The sequence below is a fragment of the Phymastichus coffea genome, unplaced genomic scaffold (assembly GCF_024137745.1).
Source record: "Phymastichus coffea isolate CEN01 unplaced genomic scaffold, Cenicafe_Pcof_1.1 PCOF00044, whole genome shotgun sequence".
NCBI classification, from domain to species: domain Eukaryota; kingdom Metazoa; phylum Arthropoda; class Insecta; order Hymenoptera; family Eulophidae; genus Phymastichus; species Phymastichus coffea.
Window position 1 is genome coordinate 230,827 of NW_026706855.1, and position 22,337 is coordinate 253,163.

General features: G+C 38.0%; 6 protein-coding genes across 7 annotated transcripts; 3 read left to right on the plus strand and 3 right to left on the minus strand.

Moving 5' to 3' along the window:
- Nucleotides 1-985: 985 nt before the first annotated feature.
- LOC131664620 (diphosphomevalonate decarboxylase) lies at nucleotides 986-3,316 on the minus strand. Its single transcript, XM_058935874.1, has 8 exons — nucleotides 3,166-3,316; nucleotides 2,541-2,611; nucleotides 2,403-2,470; nucleotides 2,277-2,323; nucleotides 2,062-2,213; nucleotides 1,543-2,004; nucleotides 1,275-1,436; nucleotides 986-1,212 (listed from the first exon to the last, which is right to left on the minus strand). Exons 1-8 carry the CDS (start codon nucleotides 3,215-3,217, stop codon nucleotides 1,066-1,068), a joined length of 1,161 nt encoding a protein of 386 aa, XP_058791857.1. The 5' UTR covers nucleotides 3,218-3,316; the 3' UTR covers nucleotides 986-1,065.
- A 314-nt stretch (nucleotides 3,317-3,630) lies between these two features.
- Nucleotides 3,631-8,334, plus strand: LOC131664619 (uncharacterized). 2 transcript variants are annotated; one of them, XM_058935873.1, is made up of 6 exons: nucleotides 3,631-3,811; nucleotides 3,946-4,143; nucleotides 5,483-6,016; nucleotides 6,348-6,608; nucleotides 7,133-7,285; nucleotides 7,640-8,334. In XM_058935873.1, exons 2-6 carry the CDS (start codon nucleotides 4,105-4,107, stop codon nucleotides 7,796-7,798), a joined length of 1,146 nt encoding a protein of 381 aa, XP_058791856.1. In that variant the 5' UTR covers nucleotides 3,631-3,811; nucleotides 3,946-4,104; the 3' UTR covers nucleotides 7,799-8,334. The 2 variants fall into 2 exon arrangements, with proteins under 2 accessions (XP_058791856.1, XP_058791855.1); XM_058935872.1 differs by having other exon boundaries at nucleotides 3,637-4,143; nucleotides 5,725-6,016.
- A 98-nt stretch (nucleotides 8,335-8,432) lies between these two features.
- Nucleotides 8,433-11,075, minus strand: LOC131664624 (NECAP-like protein CG9132). Its single transcript, XM_058935877.1, has 3 exons — nucleotides 10,814-11,075; nucleotides 10,159-10,555; nucleotides 8,433-9,585 (listed from the first exon to the last, which is right to left on the minus strand). The coding sequence occupies exons 1-3, from the start codon at nucleotides 10,909-10,911 to the stop codon at nucleotides 9,316-9,318; spliced, it is 765 nt and encodes a 254-aa protein (XP_058791860.1). The 5' UTR covers nucleotides 10,912-11,075; the 3' UTR covers nucleotides 8,433-9,315.
- Nucleotides 11,076-11,527: 452 nt separating this feature from the next.
- On the plus strand, nucleotides 11,528-13,769 carry LOC131664616 (dolichyl-diphosphooligosaccharide--protein glycosyltransferase 48 kDa subunit). The gene is made up of 3 exons (XM_058935865.1): nucleotides 11,528-11,930; nucleotides 12,314-12,940; nucleotides 13,012-13,769. The coding sequence occupies exons 1-3, from the start codon at nucleotides 11,798-11,800 to the stop codon at nucleotides 13,554-13,556; spliced, it is 1,305 nt and encodes a 434-aa protein (XP_058791848.1). The 5' UTR covers nucleotides 11,528-11,797; the 3' UTR covers nucleotides 13,557-13,769.
- Nucleotides 13,770-15,260: 1,491 nt separating this feature from the next.
- Nucleotides 15,261-15,954, plus strand: LOC131664626 (uncharacterized). The gene is made up of 2 exons (XM_058935879.1): nucleotides 15,261-15,483; nucleotides 15,553-15,954. Exons 1-2 carry the CDS (start codon nucleotides 15,401-15,403, stop codon nucleotides 15,902-15,904), a joined length of 435 nt encoding a protein of 144 aa, XP_058791862.1. The 5' UTR covers nucleotides 15,261-15,400; the 3' UTR covers nucleotides 15,905-15,954.
- A 56-nt stretch (nucleotides 15,955-16,010) lies between these two features.
- LOC131664611 (2-hydroxyacyl-CoA lyase 1) lies at nucleotides 16,011-21,822 on the minus strand. Its single transcript, XM_058935855.1, has 12 exons — nucleotides 21,371-21,822; nucleotides 19,472-19,613; nucleotides 19,323-19,407; nucleotides 18,562-18,743; nucleotides 17,680-17,856; nucleotides 17,362-17,603; nucleotides 17,107-17,292; nucleotides 16,958-17,033; nucleotides 16,654-16,891; nucleotides 16,483-16,578; nucleotides 16,277-16,400; nucleotides 16,011-16,201 (listed from the first exon to the last, which is right to left on the minus strand). Exons 1-12 carry the CDS (start codon nucleotides 21,662-21,664, stop codon nucleotides 16,106-16,108), a joined length of 1,938 nt encoding a protein of 645 aa, XP_058791838.1. The 5' UTR covers nucleotides 21,665-21,822; the 3' UTR covers nucleotides 16,011-16,105.
- Nucleotides 21,823-22,337: the final 515 nt, after the last annotated feature.

Here is a 22,337-nt window from a genome sequence, read left to right on the forward strand (position 1 = left end):
CGAGTTAGAATGAAGAGAAAATAAAATCCGACCCCTGAGGATTCAACAGGCTCAATCTGAATTCCTCTGTGATAATAGGTATCAGTAATATTTGCTGATGGAAGATAGTGAACAATAGTCGCGAAATGTTCTGGAGCGTCTTGTTCTATAACAAATATACCGTGGCGTTTGGATTAACGTCGTATATACGTGTAACCAGCCTGAAAATCTACTCGACTAATATAACATTATCTTACATGGCGTTGCTTTCATGCTTACCTTATTTCTGATCAGCAGTTTTATTAAAAGCATGACAATTGTTTTTATCGCTGAACCTGATAAAGAAGTTACCTGATTATTTTCAGACGTGGACATCAAATAATAAAAAAACTGCAAGTACGTGCGACATTGCCGATAAGCGTGTTATCGATCAATAGCTGTCGAAAAATTATTGTTAATAATCAATTTCAAAACAATCAAATTCAAAAGGCGTAAAAGAGTTTGAAGAATATTTGGACGTTCCGTGCCGTGGAATTTTTTTGGAACAAAAACTGTTCAATTTATAAATATTCAAAACACAAAAGAAATACATTCGTTGAAAATAGTTTCTTACCAGGTGAAAATTTTACAAAATATTATAGAAACGTTTCAAAACATGGATAATTTTAAATTCGTTTTGTGTAACTATTATATTTCAATTTATTAACAATCAATTTTACTCAATTCTCGCAGTATTTATAAATACAATCAGTAAAAAGACCGTCGAGATGAGCTAACATGTTATCGGCGACGTGATATATAATAAAGCTATAGTAAGATTAGCCTTTCTTAACAATTTAAGAAAGGCGAATTGTGTGGTTAGGTGATGAATAAAGTAGTATATGTAATTAACTCAAGATTGATTTGTAGGTGATTGTCATATGTAAATGATAAATAGTACATAAAAATTTATTTTAGTATAAAATTTATTGAAAAACAGGTATTACTGTAAAAAAATCCTCTTTATAACATTTCTTTTAAATTTCATAGTTTAAAATTAAAATTTTTTAAATATTACATATTTTAATATTAGGTATATTATTTAGTTTATAATTTAATAGGTAAACCATGTTCATTTAAAAGATGCACGTTTTTGCCACTCAATTGCTTTGGCCCATCACCAATTCGCGTATGGATAATGTACTTCAACTTTCCAGGCAAATGTTTTGTAAGATTCAGTTTTTCTAGCGTATCCTGAAATTTTCAAAATAATTTGTAAGAAATTAATATAATTAATATTATGTCGGAAAACTCACCTCAGACGGTCTAACAGGTTCAATAGGTATTCCTTTCTGATATTCAACATCAACATTTTCCGCTGGAGGAAAATAGTGATTAAGGACACCAGTAAATTTCGCGACATCTTTTTCTAACAAATATAACGTTGCATTTGGGCCAGCATCAAAAGTGTAAGCTATCTGCGATTTATAATAGAACTCTTTTATGTAAATGAGGTAAGGAAATTTTTTTTACAGTACTAAGGGACTTGACTACTTTAAAAATATAAATAACAATGAAAATTACCTTCGTGTTGTTACTAATCGCGTTGTAAGTATGAACAAGATCTACAATCAAATATGAAACATCGTTCATATAAACACATGGCGGATAAGTGTCTACACAAGCAGCATGCATATTGTTTGAATCCTTCATGGTAAGCTCGGCAAAGAATTCGAAATTTTTATCAACTATCGCTTTGTGCATTTCTTCGATCCTAGCCGGTATAATGTTCTCAGCTCTATTTTTCAAAAATTTCGAAGTTAGCACACCCCTTCTCATTCCCGTCGTACTAGGCACTTTTTTTTGCGAATCGCTTACTACTAAAATTAGAATTCTCATTTCTGGCCAGTGTGAAGCAGATACAATAGGTTTAGCAATGCTGTCACAGCCTTGTGGATCAGTACCCATATACCATCTAACAAATCCTCCATAAATACTTCTACAAGCTGAGCCTGAGCCAACTCTTGCTACTCCACTGATATCTCCCTAAAATAAAATAAAATTAGTTTAATTCTTATTACTTAATAAAATGCTTTTACTTACTTCTACTTTGTGAAGTTTAGCCAAGGCTGTGGCTAAGCAAGCATAACCAGCAGCACTAGAAGCTAAGCCAGCAGCTGTAGGGAAATTATTTTCTGAGCAAATGTGAATTTTCCAGTTCTTCATTTCTTCAGATAGCTGAGATCTCTTTTTCACTGGAAAATAAATATAGTATAAATAAAATTATTTTTATTAATTATTTATTAAGCATAACTCACTTTCTTGTAAGCAGTTTTGTAATCTTCGATTATCCATTGTTTGTTCACTAAAATAAATCAGATGTTAATGATGGAGTTATTTATTTCTAATAGCAATATTAGCACAATTAAATGTACAAATTTTACCTTCCATTCAGCCATATCTTATCTTCTTTGAAATCTGGACTAATTATAACTGTTGTTTTGGCACAGAGCTGCAAAGATTAAATTCATAATATATATTTTACAATAGAATAATTAAATTATATAAAATATTAAACTTACATGCTCTGTATCTAGTGTAGCACTAATGGAATCATTGATTGGAAGATTTAAATTATCATCTTTCTTTCCCCCTAAAATAATAAGAGAAATTTTGTAAAACTATATTAAATTTCTATATTTAATGAATAAACTTAAATTTAAAAATCGACAACTCTCTCTAAGTTGAAGAAATTTTATCAAAGAGTGAATAATAAAATTGAATAGAACAGATATTTTAGTTTAAAATAGATAAGTTATTTTCAGAACATAAAGAGTTTCTTTCAACTGTGAAATTCTTTTCAGAAAAGATTTCCTTTCAGTACAATCTAAATCAGCATAATTTATTCATTTACAAAACATGTCAAAAATATGAAACTATCTAATTGAATGTCGATTTAAAGAACTTTTTTGTATCGTTTGAAAACATTTAATAAAAAATGCAAAGCCATAACGATAACGACAAACTATCGTCGAAAGTCGAAACACTTTCAATCGCTTATACACTGTGTCACATAACTGTAAATCACTTTGCATTCGAGAAATTCCAACGCTAAGCGATAATCAATTTTCTAAATGTCAAAATAAAAACGAGAAAAAAAGTGAGGCTAAGGAATGGAATTCCCTTGAATTTAACAACAATACTCACAGTATTTGATAACTGCAATGTTAATTGGTGCGATGCAAGTAACGATACTCATTTTTGAATAGCCTAGAAGGATATACAGATATGCACCTATCAGCTCGACGCGAGTCGATGGAATGATGAGCTCGCTCACGAAAATACCTTCATTGCCACCACGGCTGTAGTCGCGCTGTTTTCACTAGCAGACGACTGTATACCATGTGCTTGTGTTAAATCTATGTGTGAACCTTTTTACTTCATTAATCTCATTGTAGAGTTACATTCAAATTTTTCGACCAGCTGTAAAACATAACCAAAGCATAAGGGATTCACTTTCGTTGTCAAATTAACATTCAATCTAAACATTGACTTATTCATCAAACATGCAAAGAGTGAAATTAAAGAGCTTATAAATTAGTTCTAGCGTAAGTTGTACTTCATAAACTTCATCTCGTTGAAGTTCGCCGCATAAGTACATACATATACGTGCAGCTTGAAGTGAGCGAGCAGAAGACTTTGCAGTTGCGCACGCAACGACTCAGTGTGTGCACTTGCGTTCCTTGCATAAAAAGAGAGAGAGAGAGAGAGTGAGTCTGATAGAGGCAAAACACATCATCGTAGAAACCACAACGACATCGTCGTCGTCGTCGTCGTCGTCGGCCAAAAAAACGTAAATTACGCACAAGAGCGAATAATCGAGGAAATGGGGGCGCGAGGCTGTTTAGCCAGCTACGCGCTCTGTTTCCTAGTGTTCCAAGTGAAATTCTCTAATTCACGAACCTCGTGGCGATTGAGCGCCGATAGATTGGTCAAGAGTAGCGTACCGGCCACACTCGAGCAAGAGGATGATCTCATTCTCGATATTCTCACGGGTAGCACGAGCCTTGGTAATGGACAAGGCTGGACCAGAACTGCTACTGGCACTGGCACTGCAGTTGATAAAGTCCAGGTCTACTGTAACGAATGCAAGAGCTTTGTGGCTTCTGCTGCTGCACAGGAGAGGTAAGTGTTGCTCTATACTAGTACATGGCTCCTTTTGTTTTTGTTGCTTTGGAATTGTTATTTGGATTTTGGAGTTCGCACAGATGTGCTACCATAATGATAACGACGAAAGATTTTGTCACAGTCGAATAGATTTTTGTGCACTTTGTTGATTCGCATTAAAGAAAAATAAATTGTCATTGGTCAAATAAAGTTAAAAAAAGCAGCTGTTTAACTGTGAAAATTTTATGAGAATACTTGTTTATATGACAAATATAATAGCGATATAATCTAAGCATAAATCTTCAAGAGTTAATCTAACTATTATTGTATTCCAAAAACTAATCAACTTCAAAATAATTAGATTGTTAAGAGTGTAAAATAAAGCATGACTTTGGTTGCATGAGAAAGTTATTAAACAGTGACAAATAGATTTGCACCTTGTTTTCTTATTGTTAAGTTTATAGCTTTAATATACATTGAGCAGTATGTAATATTGTAATATTGTAGGCAAACTAGGTCTTCAGTCTCTTTGAAACTATAACTAGGATACAACAAAATTTTTTTATATGTAGCTATGGTCAGAATGCCACAACTTTGCTAACTGAATTTTACTGCATTTACCAAACTCCAGAAAACTTTTTTAATTTGAGTAATGCAAGCATTTCTCAAAATTTTGGCCAATTGTACTCAGCTAATTATAAATTTAATTGATTCCAAATTTGATGTTTTACATTTGAAAAAGTGAACGCATGATAGAAATGGAAAAAAATATATTTTGATATGCAACAATCTCTGTAGAAAGTATGCAAGACCATGTCAAACTTCTATTTTTACCCTAATTGGTATACGCTTCTTTATTATTATGCATGGAATATATTTATCATAAATTTCACCTAGTAAGTGCTAAGTTCCATTGATCTATTGATTTTGATAATAAGCTTGGGACAAACTTCAACTTTATTTGTTTCCATATTGATCAGATTAATAACACTTTGAAATTGCTGCCTATCTTTAAAATAATCTTTAAAATAACGACGATTGACGTGACATTTTCCATTATTAAAACAATCATATGTTTATTTTATGAAGCGCAATTAAAGCAAATTCTTCAATTCATTATAGGTGTCAAGATAAAAATTATTTCGTTATTAATTTGTATAGCACATACATTAATCACACTCCACTTATTTCATCACAATTAGCACACTACATGTACCCACAACGCATAGTTTTAATTTGATTGTCGACCAGTTGTTTTACAATTTTTAATTTGAAAACGAAAATCCATTATTATCGAAATCCCCCTTTATAATTTTTTAAGCATGATAATAATTATGGCATGTTATCTTTTTTTCAGCCCCATTCCCAAGCCCATTATCCCACCCCACATAAAGACCGATTGAAACGCACCAAACAGTTAAAAAACAAAACAAAAAAGGACAAACAGAGCTGTAGCATCTATCACGTTGTTCTTTGTTTTCTCTTTCGTTTGCTCGTAGTTAGTGTTGTTGTTGTGTGGCCATTAATAAAAATAAACGAGAAAGTCGACGCGCATTGCTCTAAGCGAAAACAAACGAAAAAACAATCCCGTACGTGCAGCCGGTATCCCACGACGCTGAACGTCACGGAGCAGAGCTTCACGACGAGCTCGATGACCGAGCAGCAGCTGAGCTGCGGTTCGCCGGGCCAAAGCTGCGACGACGTCGTGCTGGACTGCGGCAAACCGGTCAACTTCACGTACTACGACAATTTGCTCGGGGTGGCCAATCGGAATAAGCACCCGCTTGTGCCCGAGCCCGGGGTCGTGCTCATGTTCAAAAAGTCCGAGGAAAAGGTCACAGACTTCGACATTGACTTGCTTGAGCGACGGCTCAAGAGGGCCAAGAGAGAGGTAAGCATTGCTGGAAAATCAATTGTCGTTGGCTCCGAAAGTAGCTCTCTTATTCGAAAACCAACGCGATACTGTGCCGCTTCTGCTTATGCACGACCAAGCGGCAATCCACATCGTTTTACGACTCAAATTTATACCGAGAACGAAAAGTGCAACGCAAGCAAAAACATCGACACGTATTCTGACACCTCGTGCGTGGTAGCTTCAATCCCAGTAGACAGAGACGAGTTTGAGTTTTTAGCGAGCATCGACATCTTTTCTTGATTTGCACGCTCTTCCGAGCATCCCAATCATCATCTGTCAACTAATAAAGGATCCATCCTCCATACAGAAGCCAAAGTCGGTACAGCTTTACAATCAAATCGGCAATTTTTGGCGTATAAAGGGCAACGCGCAGAGATCGATCGAGTGCTTCCGCCGAGCGCTGGCAGTGTCGCCGCACAATGCCGAGGTATTGCTGAATCTCGCGCGCGTGCTCCTTGTACTCGAGTATCTCGACGACGCATCTTACCTGGCAAGGCGATCTCTCGAGTTACAACCACCCGATCGTAACGCGTGGGAACAATATCTCACGCTTGGACAGATTTTCAAGGTATGAGCTTCTCTGCTTGCATTAAGCCTTTACATTTTATCCCCCCCTATCCTCCCAACGAGATCTATTTCAAAGGATTTCTCGTATTGTCGCGTGGTCAAACAAAAGAGCATGTCGTTGGCATTCTTTTCGTTGCGCGCTTCGCTTTCTTTTGTGAAAAAAAAAATATTCGAGCAGGCTGGCGCGGGGATTGGGAGACTTGCCGTCGTCGGCGTTTCCATCGAGACTGTTGAAAACCACATCGGCGAGGCGCGAATTTCAATGAGAAAGTAATTATAGTGACTCGGCTGAATGATTAACAAGGTCATAACAAAGACAACAGAATTGACGAATCGCGAGCTAAGACCTAAGATTTTCATTACATCACGTTAGATAAATTTCTTATACGAGGAAAGCGGACGCGAGTGATTTTCGTTGGTGACCGCGCTGGAGCGTCATCGAGCGCGCTCCCCTCAATCTCGCCAGCCAAGAGTGCATCCGCAGGCGCGCTTATGACAACCTGCAACTCTCATCTTGCCGCGCAGGCGTACGGGCACTTCCAAGAGGCGGCGGTTCACCTGCGACACGCGCTGGAGTTGAAGCCTGACCTGGTCGACGCGGCGAAGGCTCTCAAAGAGGTGGAGTCGCTTCCAGTGGCCAGCATACACGTGTACACGCTACTCATCATCGTGTGTCTGGTAATGGTCTTTACACTACCTGCCCGTACACGCGCGCGCGTCGTGATCAATGTATCGATAAGCGCGAGTGTACACGTAAAAGAACACATTTCGAGCGTTCGATTTTTTATTATTAGAACGAGTAGTTACAGTGTCGATTAACGAGCTGGTAAAACGAGTTTGTAAAACGTGCGAATAATTTTTTTTACGACAAACAGTGCCGATTGTTTTTAATTCGATTTGCATCGGAAAAATTTAATGGACGTTACTTCTTGTTCTGCACCTAAAAGTCAAATAGTCAATGCATAAATACGTCGTAGCACGACTAAATTTCATTTTAAATAATTAACAACATTCAACTATTTCTATCAACAGGTCCTTGGTGTGCTGCTAGTGGTGCTAAGCAGCGTCGAGTGTGAAGAGGACTCGACAATGAGTACAGAGCAGCCGCAACGCACATCGGGTCAACGTCATTTCAATCGAGCGATGGCAATGCGTAGCCTCCGATTAAATGTTTCGCGTGGTAAGCGCTGATGATGCGTTTGCTGCTGCAACCATTGCTTTCTTCTCTTTATATTTCTCTCTCTCTCTCCCTCTACGGAATTTTTCTCTTCGAAAAACCCAACTGTCTGTCTCTGTCCATCTCGTCTCTTCTTGTGATAGCAAAAGATAAAAAAAAATCCAATAAGAAAACAAAGCAAGAAACCGCAATGATTTTTCGCGCAAATCATCTCTTTTTCTCTTTCGTTTTTGTACTTAATTGTATAACGTCTAAGGACAATTATAAATACATGTGCTCACACATTCGAAAAGGAATATAGATCGAGCGTGAGTGGTATTTGAGTCAATTGTCAAAGAGTAGTGAGAATATTAAGCGGCTAAATTTGATAAAAAAAGAATAAGCGATGGATGCCATCGCGGAGCAATAAGTTTTATTGGCTCGATGTTTTTTTATTGCGCGCGCGCCCGTATGCGCTCCTCTATTGAGTGCATAGCTCTCATTTGAATCTCGTGGATATTTGTAATGACGACTGGATACACTTGAATTTTGTTAAATAAAAACTATTGATGAACGGTTACTCAGTGTATTGCTTCTTTTTCCTCACCCTCCGAAAATAATTAGTTTGTGGTAAAAGGTGCCGAAGAAATATGAGATTGTAGTTTGTCATCATTAGATCTATTCTATATTTGAAGAAAATATATATCGAGGGCATTCATAATTTTCTGCACATTTGGAATATTCTTAGCCTATTCATACTAGTTACAACAGTGATGATCGACGTAACAACATCTTGATTTGCTTTAACACGTTTATTCAGTGTGCTATACTGAATAATGATCACGGAATCATTTATTTGTAATATTTTTTTGTCATTTTTTTCGAACCAGCATACAACATAGTCATCTCGCCTCGCCACGATAATAATGCTCTCATTTTCCTTTTGTTTACATTATTTTCAACGCGCGTTTTAATATTTATTTTTCTTTTTTCTTTTTTCTTTTTTCTTTTTTGTTTCTACGTAGGCCTATTGATTATTTGATAGATATTTTTTTGTTTACTCTCAATTACAATAATATGTACAAACTTGAAGATATATATTCTGGCATCAATTGAGGCCTTACACGCGACTTAAGTTCAGAAAATGGAAGGGTGAATGTCATACAAAAAATAGAAGTGAAGCTAATACTGCAATTAGAAATCCAGTATGAATGAAAAGGAAAGCTGGGAAATCTATGTAAAATGGAGAACAAAGAGTTTGCCACTTAAATGCAAAATCATGAATTATTCCTCTTTTTTTTATCTGAATCATCTCAAAGCGAAACATTTTTAATCTTAAATATATGGACAATCTCAAGACCATGCATCCACATTTCCATCCTTTTCAACAATACCATACTTATTTTAAAACGCTTACAAGCAGTATTTGCACATATGTGTGCATAACATTGCTATTTCAAATATATATATATATTTATATATAAATTATACATACATAAATCAAGAACCTATGGTGCAGCTATGCGCAATTCCATTGGAATCAGAACATTTATTAGAATTGTACCCAGCTAGCATTTGAAGCTGGCGCAGGTGCTGGCGCTGGAGCTGATGCTCCTGTATTCTGCTGTTGAGAGGCGCTGGCAAATTCACCCCATTCACCAGGTGCTGCACTAGAATTATTTTGTGGTTTGTGCGCTGGAGACTGAGTTGGTGTTCTTGCAGGTGGTGGAGCTATTTTCACACTCCCAGGAGGTGGCGGAAGTCCTATTCCTGTACTTGGTCGTTGTTTTGCTTTGGAAGATACTTCACTGCCATCTTTTTTCTGTAAAAATGTTCAAAATGTCAAAGTCATTTACTCAAACAAGCAAAAAAATTAAATTTAATGTCTCAAAAACAATGAAAAATAATATGCAATTATCAATATAGATAAATGTTGACATCATAACTGTTGACTGTTATCAAAAACTTAAGATAAAATAATGAAGAGCAAACTGCATTCATTTATCACCAAAATATTGTGCCACATATGTACGTATAAAAATATTATCTCAATAGCTTCTAAAAATATAATTTTTAGAACATGTTTATCATACATATGTACATACAAAAATATTATCTCAATAACTTCTAAAAGTATAATTTTTTTCTTTAAGTATATATAGCAAATATGTTTGCACTTTCAATGTCAGGATTATTAAATTAAAGTATAAAATCAAAAAGTTAATTGATGCAAATTAGCATAATTATTTCATCTTACTCAATCAACATATAGGTATATATAACATGTAACTGATTTATCAATCTTATAATTAACTCAAAGTCAATAGGAAAAATTAAATATTTATATGATCAGCTAATAATTATTTTGAAATATTCACAAATGATATATACTTACAGTAATTTTCATGTTAATTTTGATAGTTTCTCCTTCCTTAAACCTAAAATCCATTTGTTCCTTAGGTGCCTCTTTCTCCTTTTCAATTTGATCTCTGTTTTTCAACCACTTGAAGTGATCTTGAAGTGCAACATTCAAATCAAAACTGTCTGATCTGTCGAGGAAACCTACACCAATGAAGGCAGACCTGCCATCATCATCTTGAATTCTTAAGACAAAGTAACGAGAGGAATCTGTCACAGCTTCCACAGCAATACCAGGGTATGCCTCGATAGGACATTTGGCAAAGAGTGCACCACTGATCTTGTCCTCTAGTTTTATACAAACTGCATCACCTTTTGCCACTACCCTCATACGTCCCGTCCATGAAGGTTCTTGCAAGTTCCAGTCTGCAGCTCTGTAAACACACAATAATGAATAAATCAACCCACTCTGATCAAAACAATGCCAATACAATGATACCACCAACCACATATGAAAGCTTACTGAAAAAGATGCATATAACGAGAAAACAGGCGACTTTCGTGATAAAAACTCTGTGGAAAGAGCGATTTCGCAAGGATTAAGGTGAAAACAGATAGCAACAGGAAGACAAGGTGTAAACAGAGACAATGAGGGTCGAAAAAAAAATGACAAGCTCGAGAATCCTTCTTACCGATAACCCCTGTTGGTCGACATTGGTGGTATTTTAAAGACGAACACTTCCTGCTTCACCAGAAGCACGCTTTCGTAAGTCTCCGGCAACGATTCCATGTCTCCTTGGCTGCTGACACGAGTACGTTTTGACACAAGTTGCTGCTCAGCGCTCTGTTCGACGTCGTCGTTAGTCGCTTTCTCGCGCCTTGCATTCACTCACTCACACATGAGCTACACAAGATTATACGTGTGGGTGGGTGTGTACGTGCACGTATGATTTGCTGTAAGGATTATCTTGTGCTCTCTGTCACGCCTCCCTCTACGGCTGCCACGCACACGCGGCGAATATACGACAGTTGCGCGTGAATCACACACCATACTCCGTTTTCATTAATTACATTTTCCCCTTCTCCTTCGGATAGGGATTTCCTCTTCTTTTTGTTTTTTATTCATTTTGATAATTCACTCGCGATATGCGCGACATTTCGTTTCCTTTGTTTCGTAAATTAATTTCTTGTGTGCTGCATGTCTTCCGTTTAACAAAAATAGAATCGTTGATTTATTAGTTATTGATATTGCATTTAATTAGATTTTAGTAGTTATACCTATCATTGTGTTTATATAATAAGAACTTGGTCTTTATTTTTTTGAAGTCGAATTCAATCAAAGTTACCTCTATTATGTGCAATTAATTGATGTTAACAGGATTTTCTTCATCATATTACTTACCAGGCATTCGGTTATTCCTTTCGAAAATACAAGAGTAACAACGTATTAGTCTCATTACACAAAGTAATAAACAATGAAATACTGTTAGTACATACGTATTAATTTAAAAATTCCCGCAAAGTGAAAAAAATTAAATTCACGCCAGAGGCGCAGCTGTCGATGCGGCTTCGTGGCAAGCGAGTGCTGGTCGACTGCTGTGCCGACGTGTATTTTCTTTGGTTTTGGCACGTTGAATAAAGCCGGCGTTGATAAATTAACAAATTCACAACAAAAAATGAGAGCTGCGAGTGTGTTATTTGCTTGCCTCCTGGGGATCTCTACAGTGAATGCCGCAGGACCTACCCTCGTGCTTCTTGACAACCTCGCTGTGAAGGAAACTCATTCAATCTTCTTCAAGAGTTTGCAAGGTCAGTTGTCCTGTGTGATAAGGATTTTTGATTACAAGTGATTGTTTGGTGTATTATTTCTCAATTAAAACATATTCACAACTTAGTTTTAGTGAAATTTGCTTGTTTTATTATTATTTTAATCGAAGTAATTCAAACATGACATTTAATGATTTTTATTGATTATCGACGTACAATTGTGAATTGCTCAGAAAAATTGAAGTGATTTGTTCGCTTTTGTGTAGTTCTCTAAAAAATTTTAAGAAAGTTGACGGGTTTTTTAAAACATATATTCTACTACTTTATTTCAATCCCATAACCACCAAACTTTGTAATCGCGCGATTTTTTATGTTCTATAAGAATAAATTTAAAAAGTATATTTTCTAAATTATAAATATTTCAGATAGTGGCTACATTCTTACATTCAAACTTGCTGATGATGCAAACTTAGTGCTATCCAAGTATGGCGAGTTTTTGTACAAGCATCTCATAATTTTTGCTCCAACTGTAGAAGAATTTGGAGGAGCTTTGAGCGTTGATGCTATAACTGATTTCATTGATGGAGGTGGTAATGTTTTGGTTGCTGGTGCATCCAACTCTGGAGATGCTCTCAGGGATTTGGCATCTGAGTGTGGGTTTGAAATCGATGAAGATGGTGCTACTGTCATTGACCATATGAATTACGACATCTCAGACTCTGGTCGTCACACCAAAATCGTTGCTGATCCAGCTAATTTGATTGATGCACCAGTCATTGTTGGCAACAAGAATGTAGCACCTCTTCTATATGAGGGAACAGGATTGATTGCAGATGCAGATAATCCTTTAGTGTTGAAATTACTTTCTGCATCTAGCTCTGCTTACACTTACAATCCTGATCAAGCTGTTAAGGAATACCCACATGCTGTTGGAAAGAATACCTTATTGATTGCAGCTCTGCAAGCCAGAAATAATGCTAGAGTTTTGTTCTCTGGATCATTGTACTTTTTCAGTGATGAGGCTTTCACTAGTTCTGTTCAGAAAGCTCAAGGTAAATATTTTTTTTGTTGAAAGTTAATCACGACTACTTATATATTTAAATGTATTTTAATATCTTTTTAGATGCTAAAAAGCATGAAGTCTCAGGCAACCAAGTTGTAGCTGAGGCAATGGCAAGATGGGTGTTCAAAGAGAACGGAGTAATCAGAGTTTCATTTGTTCATCATCACAAGCTTGGAGAATCACAACCTCCATCAGCTTACACCATTATGGAAGATGTAGTTTATTCCATTAATATTGAAAAATTAGTAGGTGATAAGTGGGTACCATTTATAACTAACGACCTACAATTGGAATTTGTCAGAATCGATCCATTTGTGAGGACAACTATGAAGCATGTATCAAACGGTCGTTATGAAGCGAGATTCAAAATTCCAGATGTATATGGTGTTTATCAATTCAAAGTTGATTATACCCGCGTCGGTCTTACACACCTCTACAGCACAACGCAAGTGTCAGTTCGACCACTTCAACATACTCAATACGAACGATTTATTCCCAGTGCTTACCCATACTACATCAGTGCCTTCTCGATGATGGGTGGTGTTTTTCTTTTCACCATTGTTTTCTTGCACTACAAAGAAGATACGAAATCTAAAGCAGAATAAGAAATCAATAAAAACAATAAAACAATGGAGTCAAGAACTTTTTTATAAGTACAGTTTCACTGTGATTATTAAAGCAGATGTGAGAGTAGACTTTGTATATGTGCTTTCAATGATGTGAGCGCCGATATTACGAGACATCTGGAAATATCATTTTTTCACTCTTCCTAAACCTTATATTTTGTACATATGGAAAATAAACATTTCACCTACGAATTATTCATCTCTTATAATTAATGTTGTTACCTGTTTCTTTATTATTAACGCTGAAGAATTCGTAAATTTTTAATTATAAAGATATTTAAATTTCATTTAAAATTTTTTTTTCACTTACACGATTGGTAATTTTAATGATTTATTTTATCGATAAAAAACTCTCAGGTCATCGTCATCATTTGACCTCTGTTCCCGTGATTTCTGCGAATTTGGGCATTCTCGTGGTTCACTTATCTACGATCAAATGGCATTGACATGTCTGCGAACGGTAGGATAAATCTTCAAAACTAGCAGTCAAAATTTTTTAATTATTTGAAAAAATAATTATATCATTCGATAGTTACTTATTTAAGCAATAAATTTTGTTCATAACATTTGCTTGTTCGTTCACATTTATCCAATAAAATAAGCAAATTAAATTTTAGATGCTGAACCCCCCATTTAATTTTGAATCGAGCTAAAATATTAGAAAAATTAATAAAAAAATTTATTAACAAGCCAATCATTTGTACATAAAATGAATTAATGGTATCTAGGATGAAATCGCAAGTAAATGAATTATTTATTAAATTAAAAATGTAATACGGTTTTGACCTATGATTAAAGGCTCGCGGCCATATGCGTTACAGCGTGTGTAACAGTTTGTTTACGCACACATGCGTGTTGACATATTGGTGTCTCAGATAAAGACTCACCGCTCTATCTAAAAAAAAAGTGTGTAACACTTCACTTCACCTATGCAGCTATGCTATGGCTATATAATACAGCACAGGCTGAGAGAGCGAGAACTGAGAATTGATCGAGAGAGAAATAGAAAAACACTATTGCCTCATACCTTGATTTTCGCAGATTTGCTTTAAAAAAACACGTAAATATCAACAAATAAACTTATCCCCTATTAGAATCAGCCACTGCGGTAGTCACGTATTCTACGTGAAATAAATCTTCCCATCGGAACGAAAAGTCATTGGCGAAAGAGACTTACCTGTTTGACCTGTTCCTTATCAAATTATATGTATGTTCATTATTCCAGACGAGCCAGTGCAACAGATATTGCTCCAACTAGTAACCCGCGAGCTTCTAATCGTGGGCCAAAATATATTGTAAATTTGATAAATAATTTATATCCTTGCGATTTTATGCAGTTTTATGCTGAATGCCGTTAGTTGATCTCAGGTTTAATTTGCTTTTTTAAGGAGTAAATCTGTGGACGAATATCATTAATAAAATATATTACTTGCAATGATGAACTATTAAAAAAAATATCTAGGTGCGAGTTTTTAAGATCTGAACAAAACGCACGCTCGTTGCATTTATGGCCTGTACACTCCGAGTATCTGAAGTAGGTGTTACCGACCATCGAAATCATATGGGGTCGAGCCTCGATTATTGACGAATTCTACCTTACCAACCTCTCTTCATCTTTGAATTGACTCCATGGATGTTTGACTCCCAGCGCTGTTGTCCTGTTGACTCCCGTTCGCCCGTTCCCAGCATGACTGCACTCATGAATAACCCTTAGTTAACCCTCAGCCAAATATGTTTTGCTCACGAGCATAGTGACATTTAAAGTTCGTGTATTATTTGTTACGAGTTTTTATTTCGCAATACAGCAATTGAATAAAACAACGATGTCTCAAATTGAAAATGTTGATGATTTGCAAATTGAAATCCAAAAGCTTTTAGCAGAAATTAACAAGAACATGAATAAACTGTAAGGATTCAAAAACCGTTAACAGGTTAATATTTGAAACATAATGTCATTTATTAATTTGATTTGTAGCAAAAATGAGGTAGAATCTCTGCATAATATCTTAGAAAAAGATGCTTCTCTACCTGTAAGTGCAAAAATGGTAAATGAAGTATTAATGGTAGCTGCTAAGGAAGCTGGAATTGACTTAGCTGATGTTCAAGTAGAATCAAGTGATGAAGAGATTTGTGAACAAAATGTACCTGAACACAATGCTTCTGAACAAAATGCTTCTGAATACAATGCATCTGAAGAAGATGAATCCAACAGAGAAAACGTTATGCAAGAGTCACGAAGTGAAGAAGCAACAGTTTCAACAAATGCTACTTCTGTGGCTGCTGCGGCTGATAAACTTACAAAAAAAGTTAAACGTACATTAAGATGAGTTGAAAGTATGTTAATACTACTGTGAATAATTATGTAAATATCGATACATTTTTCTAAGTAAATTAAAACAATTTTTCATTCTTTTTAAAATAAAAGTTATTTTATTTAATAATCAACCATATAAACAACTTCATGTACACCAGCAATACCATTAAATTATTTTATAGAGCATAAAAAAATATTGATGACCACTAACATATCACAGCTTTGATTCAGTAAGCCAACTAAAAGTTTGTTCTTTACGATCAGCTTGAGGATTGATCATTATATTTATAAGACTTGGAGCATCCTTTACCTACAAAAAACAAAATGAACACAAATGTTTGATCTAGTTATTTATAGTAGTTTGTACAAAATTAATCAAAAATACCTCCAAGCATTCTTTCAAAGCAATTTTGATTTGGTCAACATTTTTACAAAAATATCCTTTTTTCCCAAATAGTTCCATCATTTTTTCGTAATGTGCATTAGGTGTTAATGTGTTAGGTGGTACACTGAAAGTAAATAAGCAGTTATTGCGAAGCTGTAAAAATAAGTTTGATTAAAAAAATAATGAAGACTTATTGAATTGCTTACTCTCCAGTAGCCTGAATGTCACTGTATGTGTTGCTATCCAATCCGCCATAGATTCCATTATTATTTACAACAATAACAATAATTGGTAACTTGTATCTGTAACAAAATTCATTTCATTAATTGGCATTTAATTATCCTTACTCATCGTATCATGAAAAAAATTCCACTAACCTGAACATTGTTTCAATTTCCATGCCAGAAAATCCAAAAGCACTGTCACCTTCGACACAAATAACTCTTTTTTCAGGATGATTATCTTTACAGTAGAGAGCTGCTGCAATTGCATATCCTAATCCTACACCCATAGTGCCAAAAGTACCAGCATCAAGTCTGTGCCTTGGTAAATTATTCAACAATATGGTTCTACCAATGTCCATGGTATTTGCTCCTTCTGAACATATTATACAATCTAAAGAAGCACAATTTTATTAGTGTTTCAAATTGATTACTATTTACCTAGGTAAACTTTACTCACTACTTGGAATTGTTTCTTGTATATTTTTGAAGACTGCATAATAATTTAGAGGTTCTCTTATATCCATGCACATCCTCTACAACACCAATAAATTTGAAAATAAAAATAAAAATCACTTTAAAATGGATTTGAAGAAAAGCATCGCTCACGTCAACGACTTCCTTATTCTTCTTTCCCTTGGCAGCAAGCTCTTGCCACCAGGGATCGTTCGTTGACACATTGTATCCCTTGCTTCTCAAAACGTTCGTCAACATTCCAGTTGCCGGACCAATGTCAGCTTGAATTCCCACTCCGGATGAAACCGAATTATACAATTCTTCGGCGCAAATATCGACCTATCGGAAGAGCAATACGTTATGGATCAACGCCGCCAAGTGCACACTGCAGAAAAGAATTCGACGAACCTGAATGAATTTGACATCAGGCTGATACCTAGGCGGTCGTCCAAAATGCAACATCCAATTGAGCCTGGCACCGAGGAGTACGACGACGTCGGTCCGCTGAAGAGCGGCCGATCGGGCGCTGGACACGCAGTGTGGATCGTCGTCGGGCACGACACCCTTACCCATCGGCGTTGGTAAGAAGGGCAGCCCAGTCGCATCGATCAGCTCGCGGACCTGCGAATCCGCTCGCGCGTACGCAGCGCCTGAAGCGCCAAGTGGATCGCGAGATGAAAATTTCATTTGGCAAGGAGCGAGAGGCAGCGCGAGCATTGATAGCACCTTTTCCGACGACCACGAGGGGCTTCTTAGCGCGTACGATCAGATCGGCGGCTCGCTCGACGAGCTCGACATCCGGATAAGCCAGCGGTGGCGGCGGCACCCGCATCACTCTCGCCACTCTTTCCTGGTCGACGCGTTGCTTCAACAAAGTCGCCGGCAAGTCCAGGTAGGCGGCACCTTCGTCGAACGATACAACTGAGATCAATATATGCTTTGCCCTACGTCCGTCGCCGATCATTCTCGTTGCAGCGCCTCGTTACATATTATTTTAACGACCCGGCAAGCGCGTGCGAAGCATCTTAGTTAGCGAAACGTCGCTTGCATTTGGAGAAGGTAGAAGCACGACGAACCGAGCAACGTATAAAAAAAAACTGCTTTCCCAACTGCCGCTTGGATTTTCCTTTTCTCTGCGAATAGTTTTATTATACCGTCCGTGTTTTACGTCTCCGAGCTGACGCGACCTTCGTCGGGCAATATATTCGTCGTTGGAGAACGGATGCTTACATTTTCAACGGCGTGTCAGCGTTTGCATTAGTCACAGTTTTCGCGTTTGAAAACCGTCTGTCTTGTTGCAGTTTGAGAAAACACGAGTCCAATCGAATTATAAAAAAAATGACAGGCAATTCGGCTGCTTGATCGGCCAATTGCAACCGAGAAAATATATATACCGGGCACGCGCTCGAAGCTGCCTTGTTTGTCCATGTTGGCAAGCGATTCAGCAAAATTAGTGATCCCATTAACCGAATCCTGACAAAAATCCACACAGCCGTCGCAGAACGTGACGAAGAAAAAAAGGATCCCCCCGACGAGAGAAAGTCCTGGGACATTAGCACGGCGCGTCTGTCGGAAGGAGGGACGGAGGGAGGGGCACGACCGTCATACCTGGGCGCCCGTAGGTCGCAAGTCTAATGGCTTTCTCAACGTGCATAGGGATGAGAGCGGCCGATGGGGGTCTGGCCGCGTACTTGCAGTAAGGCCGACTTGCCTCTACCTGGTTCCACTCCTGAAAGCCGCCTATACCCTCGTGATCCTGTGGACACGAACCCCCGAGCACTAATACTGGCCTGCCGTCAAAACAATTCGTTTAATGCTTTTGATTCAATTTTTACTTTCCAAACTTTTCGGTACGATTTATGACGGCTAGGTAAGCCTGCATCCTCGGCAATTAAGTTTCCCAACAGAATATTCCGGTATTGTGCTATTTTTCGGTTCATTTTCGAAACTTCCGATAGCCATTTTTAAGATGCCAATTCGAGAAGTAACTATGTACACATTGTAGAATAAATGGCAAGCAATGTTCATCTTTCCATTTGAAATAAAATTAGGCAAGTTTTAAAAATTACTATATTTAGTATAATGAGATGACTAATAAGACTCGGCGGTTCTTTTCTGGAACTGCGCAATTGTCGTTATAAAGTATTGTACGTTATATCACCTAGATTTCGACTGACAATACTCAACGACATTAAAAAATTATCTCGTTTAATATATACAATTACAGTTAGTTTTGTGGCTCAACGCGGAAACAGGAATATCTGAATTGCCACGATAAGCTTTGCCGTGCCGACAGGCGCAAAGGAACAACAGCGACGCTGCGCGTGCACGTGTGCGATTCGATCAATGAAAAGCAAAAGATCACGTACCAACAGTTGACTTGAGCGTTTGCCATTCCACCGAGTGCATGGAGAACTCCTGGTCCTGAGACGCATAGCACTGCCGCTGGTTTCTCTGTTGAACGATCATTTGTCGACAGTGGTTCGGGAGTTTTATCGGGAATCGAGCGAGAACTCACTGGCGAGATATCCGTAGGCTTGAGCTGCGTAACAGGCGGCCTGCTCGTTTCTGAATCCTAGGTAGCGGATGCCCGTGGCTTGCGCTATTACGGCAAGCTCGATCACCGGGTGGCCCATTATGCCGAACATGTAATCGATTCCCTGCCAATCACGCGCAATGTCGAAATGTTAATGAGTCGCGGAATGCCCTTATCGCTTCGGCGCGGCGTCGCCGTTCGTTACCGGCAACGCGCGCGGCAAGCAAGCCCTTTCTCGCGTTTAGTAAAACGGACATCCAAATCCTTTCGTACGCTGTTCACGAATATATCCAATGCTGGCAATACCGCGGCAGAAATTACGTCGACCTTTCGAACGTATCAACAAGAAGAAGAAGATGATACAATCCCCTTCTAAAAAAGTAAACCGGATAAAAGTGAAGCGAAAGATAGTCACGCGACCAGCTATTATGGGATAGTATGTATGTGCGTGTGCACTCATAAAAGATTACTGCATACTCATGCAGACGATTAAAAGTTCTAAAAGTGTATCAGTATAGTTGACATAAATTTAATATGACTGATTCAATCATTAACAATTAGAAATATGTACACGCGCATTTGATTGCCTAACCTTGAAATAAAAATCAACTGATATCTACATAGATCTATTAATTGAACTTTGCTCTATGCGAAAGTTTAGCTTCGAACAAGCCGAATAGGCAATAAAAAAATATAACTCGACAAATTAGCTCAATAAAATATTGTACGGTGCTTTCGGCTTATTCAGTTGCGTAAAATATTAGAATAATCTCAGAAAAATGCACTGATGTAAAACTATAACGTTTCTAGAAATTGTATTTAATTTTTTTTTATTGTGTTTTTCAAACTTTTTAATGATTTTTCAAAACAAAATATTTAACGACAAAAACTTAAAACTTCATTCATAGCACTTTAAAATCATGAGTATTAACTATCAACGTGATTGCATATTTATTTACTAATAAATAATATTGTCGGCTATATCTCATTGCCAATCATGGGGCTGATTAATGCATATTGAATTTTCGAATTTCCAATTTCGCCAATGAAAGTTTCGATCTGTTCGTGCATTAAAATGAACGAGAAAAAAAGATGAGCGCGCGAAGCGGCAGAGAGCGGTAGACATCACTGGTGATAAGAAACGATAAAACGCGCGAAACCGTCTCCACAGGCCTAGTACTGCAGTTAAGTTTTCGTATTTCTCGTGTGAAGCAGAGTTACATCCCAACAATAATTGAACGACGTCGTCGTAGTAGTATGCGCGATCTTAATTGATCTCAACCTATCGTATTGTGATTGACACCATGGGCTGGGTGATTATTCCGGCCGAAGGCGAACTTATCCCACTGATCCCGAGAGAACGAACAGGTGAATGTTTCATGCTCTCTGAAAAAATTAGTGCTCGCGGAAATGCGCGTACACGCGACGTTAAATTAATAATTAAGTAAAAAAAATGGCAAAGAAGGGCGATGCGCAGTATCATTGGGATTGAAGATAGTAGGAATTGAAATCATGGCAGCGATCGAATGTGATCGAATAAGCCGGCTCGTATTCGCGAAACGAAGGCTTCGTTATTTGAATGAACAAATAAATAAGAGAACGAGCGTCTGCGTAACTTCGAATAAACCGCCAAAGGTCACGTGACCGCCACGACTTGTTCGTGTACGCTGCTTATATTTGGTAAACAACGTCGTCCAATAAAGGCGTTATCGTCAACATCGATGTGTATGAATAATTGCGTAACGATCCAACTTCCACAGAATTCGGCAGCTGTCGAGAGTCGTCATGACGAAACTGATAAGAGCCTTCTCGAGGTATAACCTACAAAGGACGCGTTTCTCGGCGAGCGCGACAGCGCGAACAAAGTCGTGCAACACTCGCCTGTTCCTTGAGGGCCTCCGCCAAGACTTGATCCCCGCTCGCTTCCGTCATGATCGACGACCTGTTGTCGGCGTCCGTCTGCAAACTCGCTGGCGTTGCCTCGCTTTGCGCCGATGTCGAATACGCGTTCCGCGCACCGCTTGCACTCCGGGTCCACCTCGACCAAGCGCGACAAAGCGTTAATTGGCTGCCCCGGCCTGGCAATAATCGACGAAGGCGCGACAGACTCGGCGGCGCGGCTCCCACGGCGCGAGCGCTCGATGCAGCTCTGAGTGCGCTCGAGAAGGCGTTCATGGCGCTAATGCGAATGATATCGAGCGAGATACTTTGCGCAGCTCCGCTCGCCAAGCCATTCTCATTTCCCGTGTGTCTGGGAGGACACGTTGGCGCGCTCGAGTCGACGCGCGTGTTAATAGTAAATAGAGCGAACAGGACTGCGCGAATTTCCCAACGAATCCCGAAGCGTTACGAGTGACTTATTACCGATGATAATAGAATGATAGCATCGAGCCACAGAGCAGCTATCGAAAAGGCAACGGTGACTTTTCAATGAGGTCTATCAGCAACGGAAGGTCGGTTGTAAAAGAAATGCATCGTTACCGAAAACAGTCACCGTCCGACTCAGCGTACAGAATGGAAAATGGAAATTCAAAGTATGCCACCGCATTTAACCGATTCCCGTCCGAATTCGCCGATGTCATCAGGCCTTTAATCAGCATTAGGGTATAGTCCTAAGGCTGCAATGTGTACAAGAATACCCAGGCGTCTTTCCTACTGAGCGTATGTCCGTTAAGTACATAACGTGTTCCTACACCGGGACAAGGGTTTATCGTAATTGTCACGCGGCAATGATACATTTACAAGCATCTGTCTCTTCAATTTATACACCGATTATCCCACTCATCGAATTCTAAGCATATTTGTCGTAAGCTGACGGATTCCGAAACGATTTGGATTAAAGCTCAGA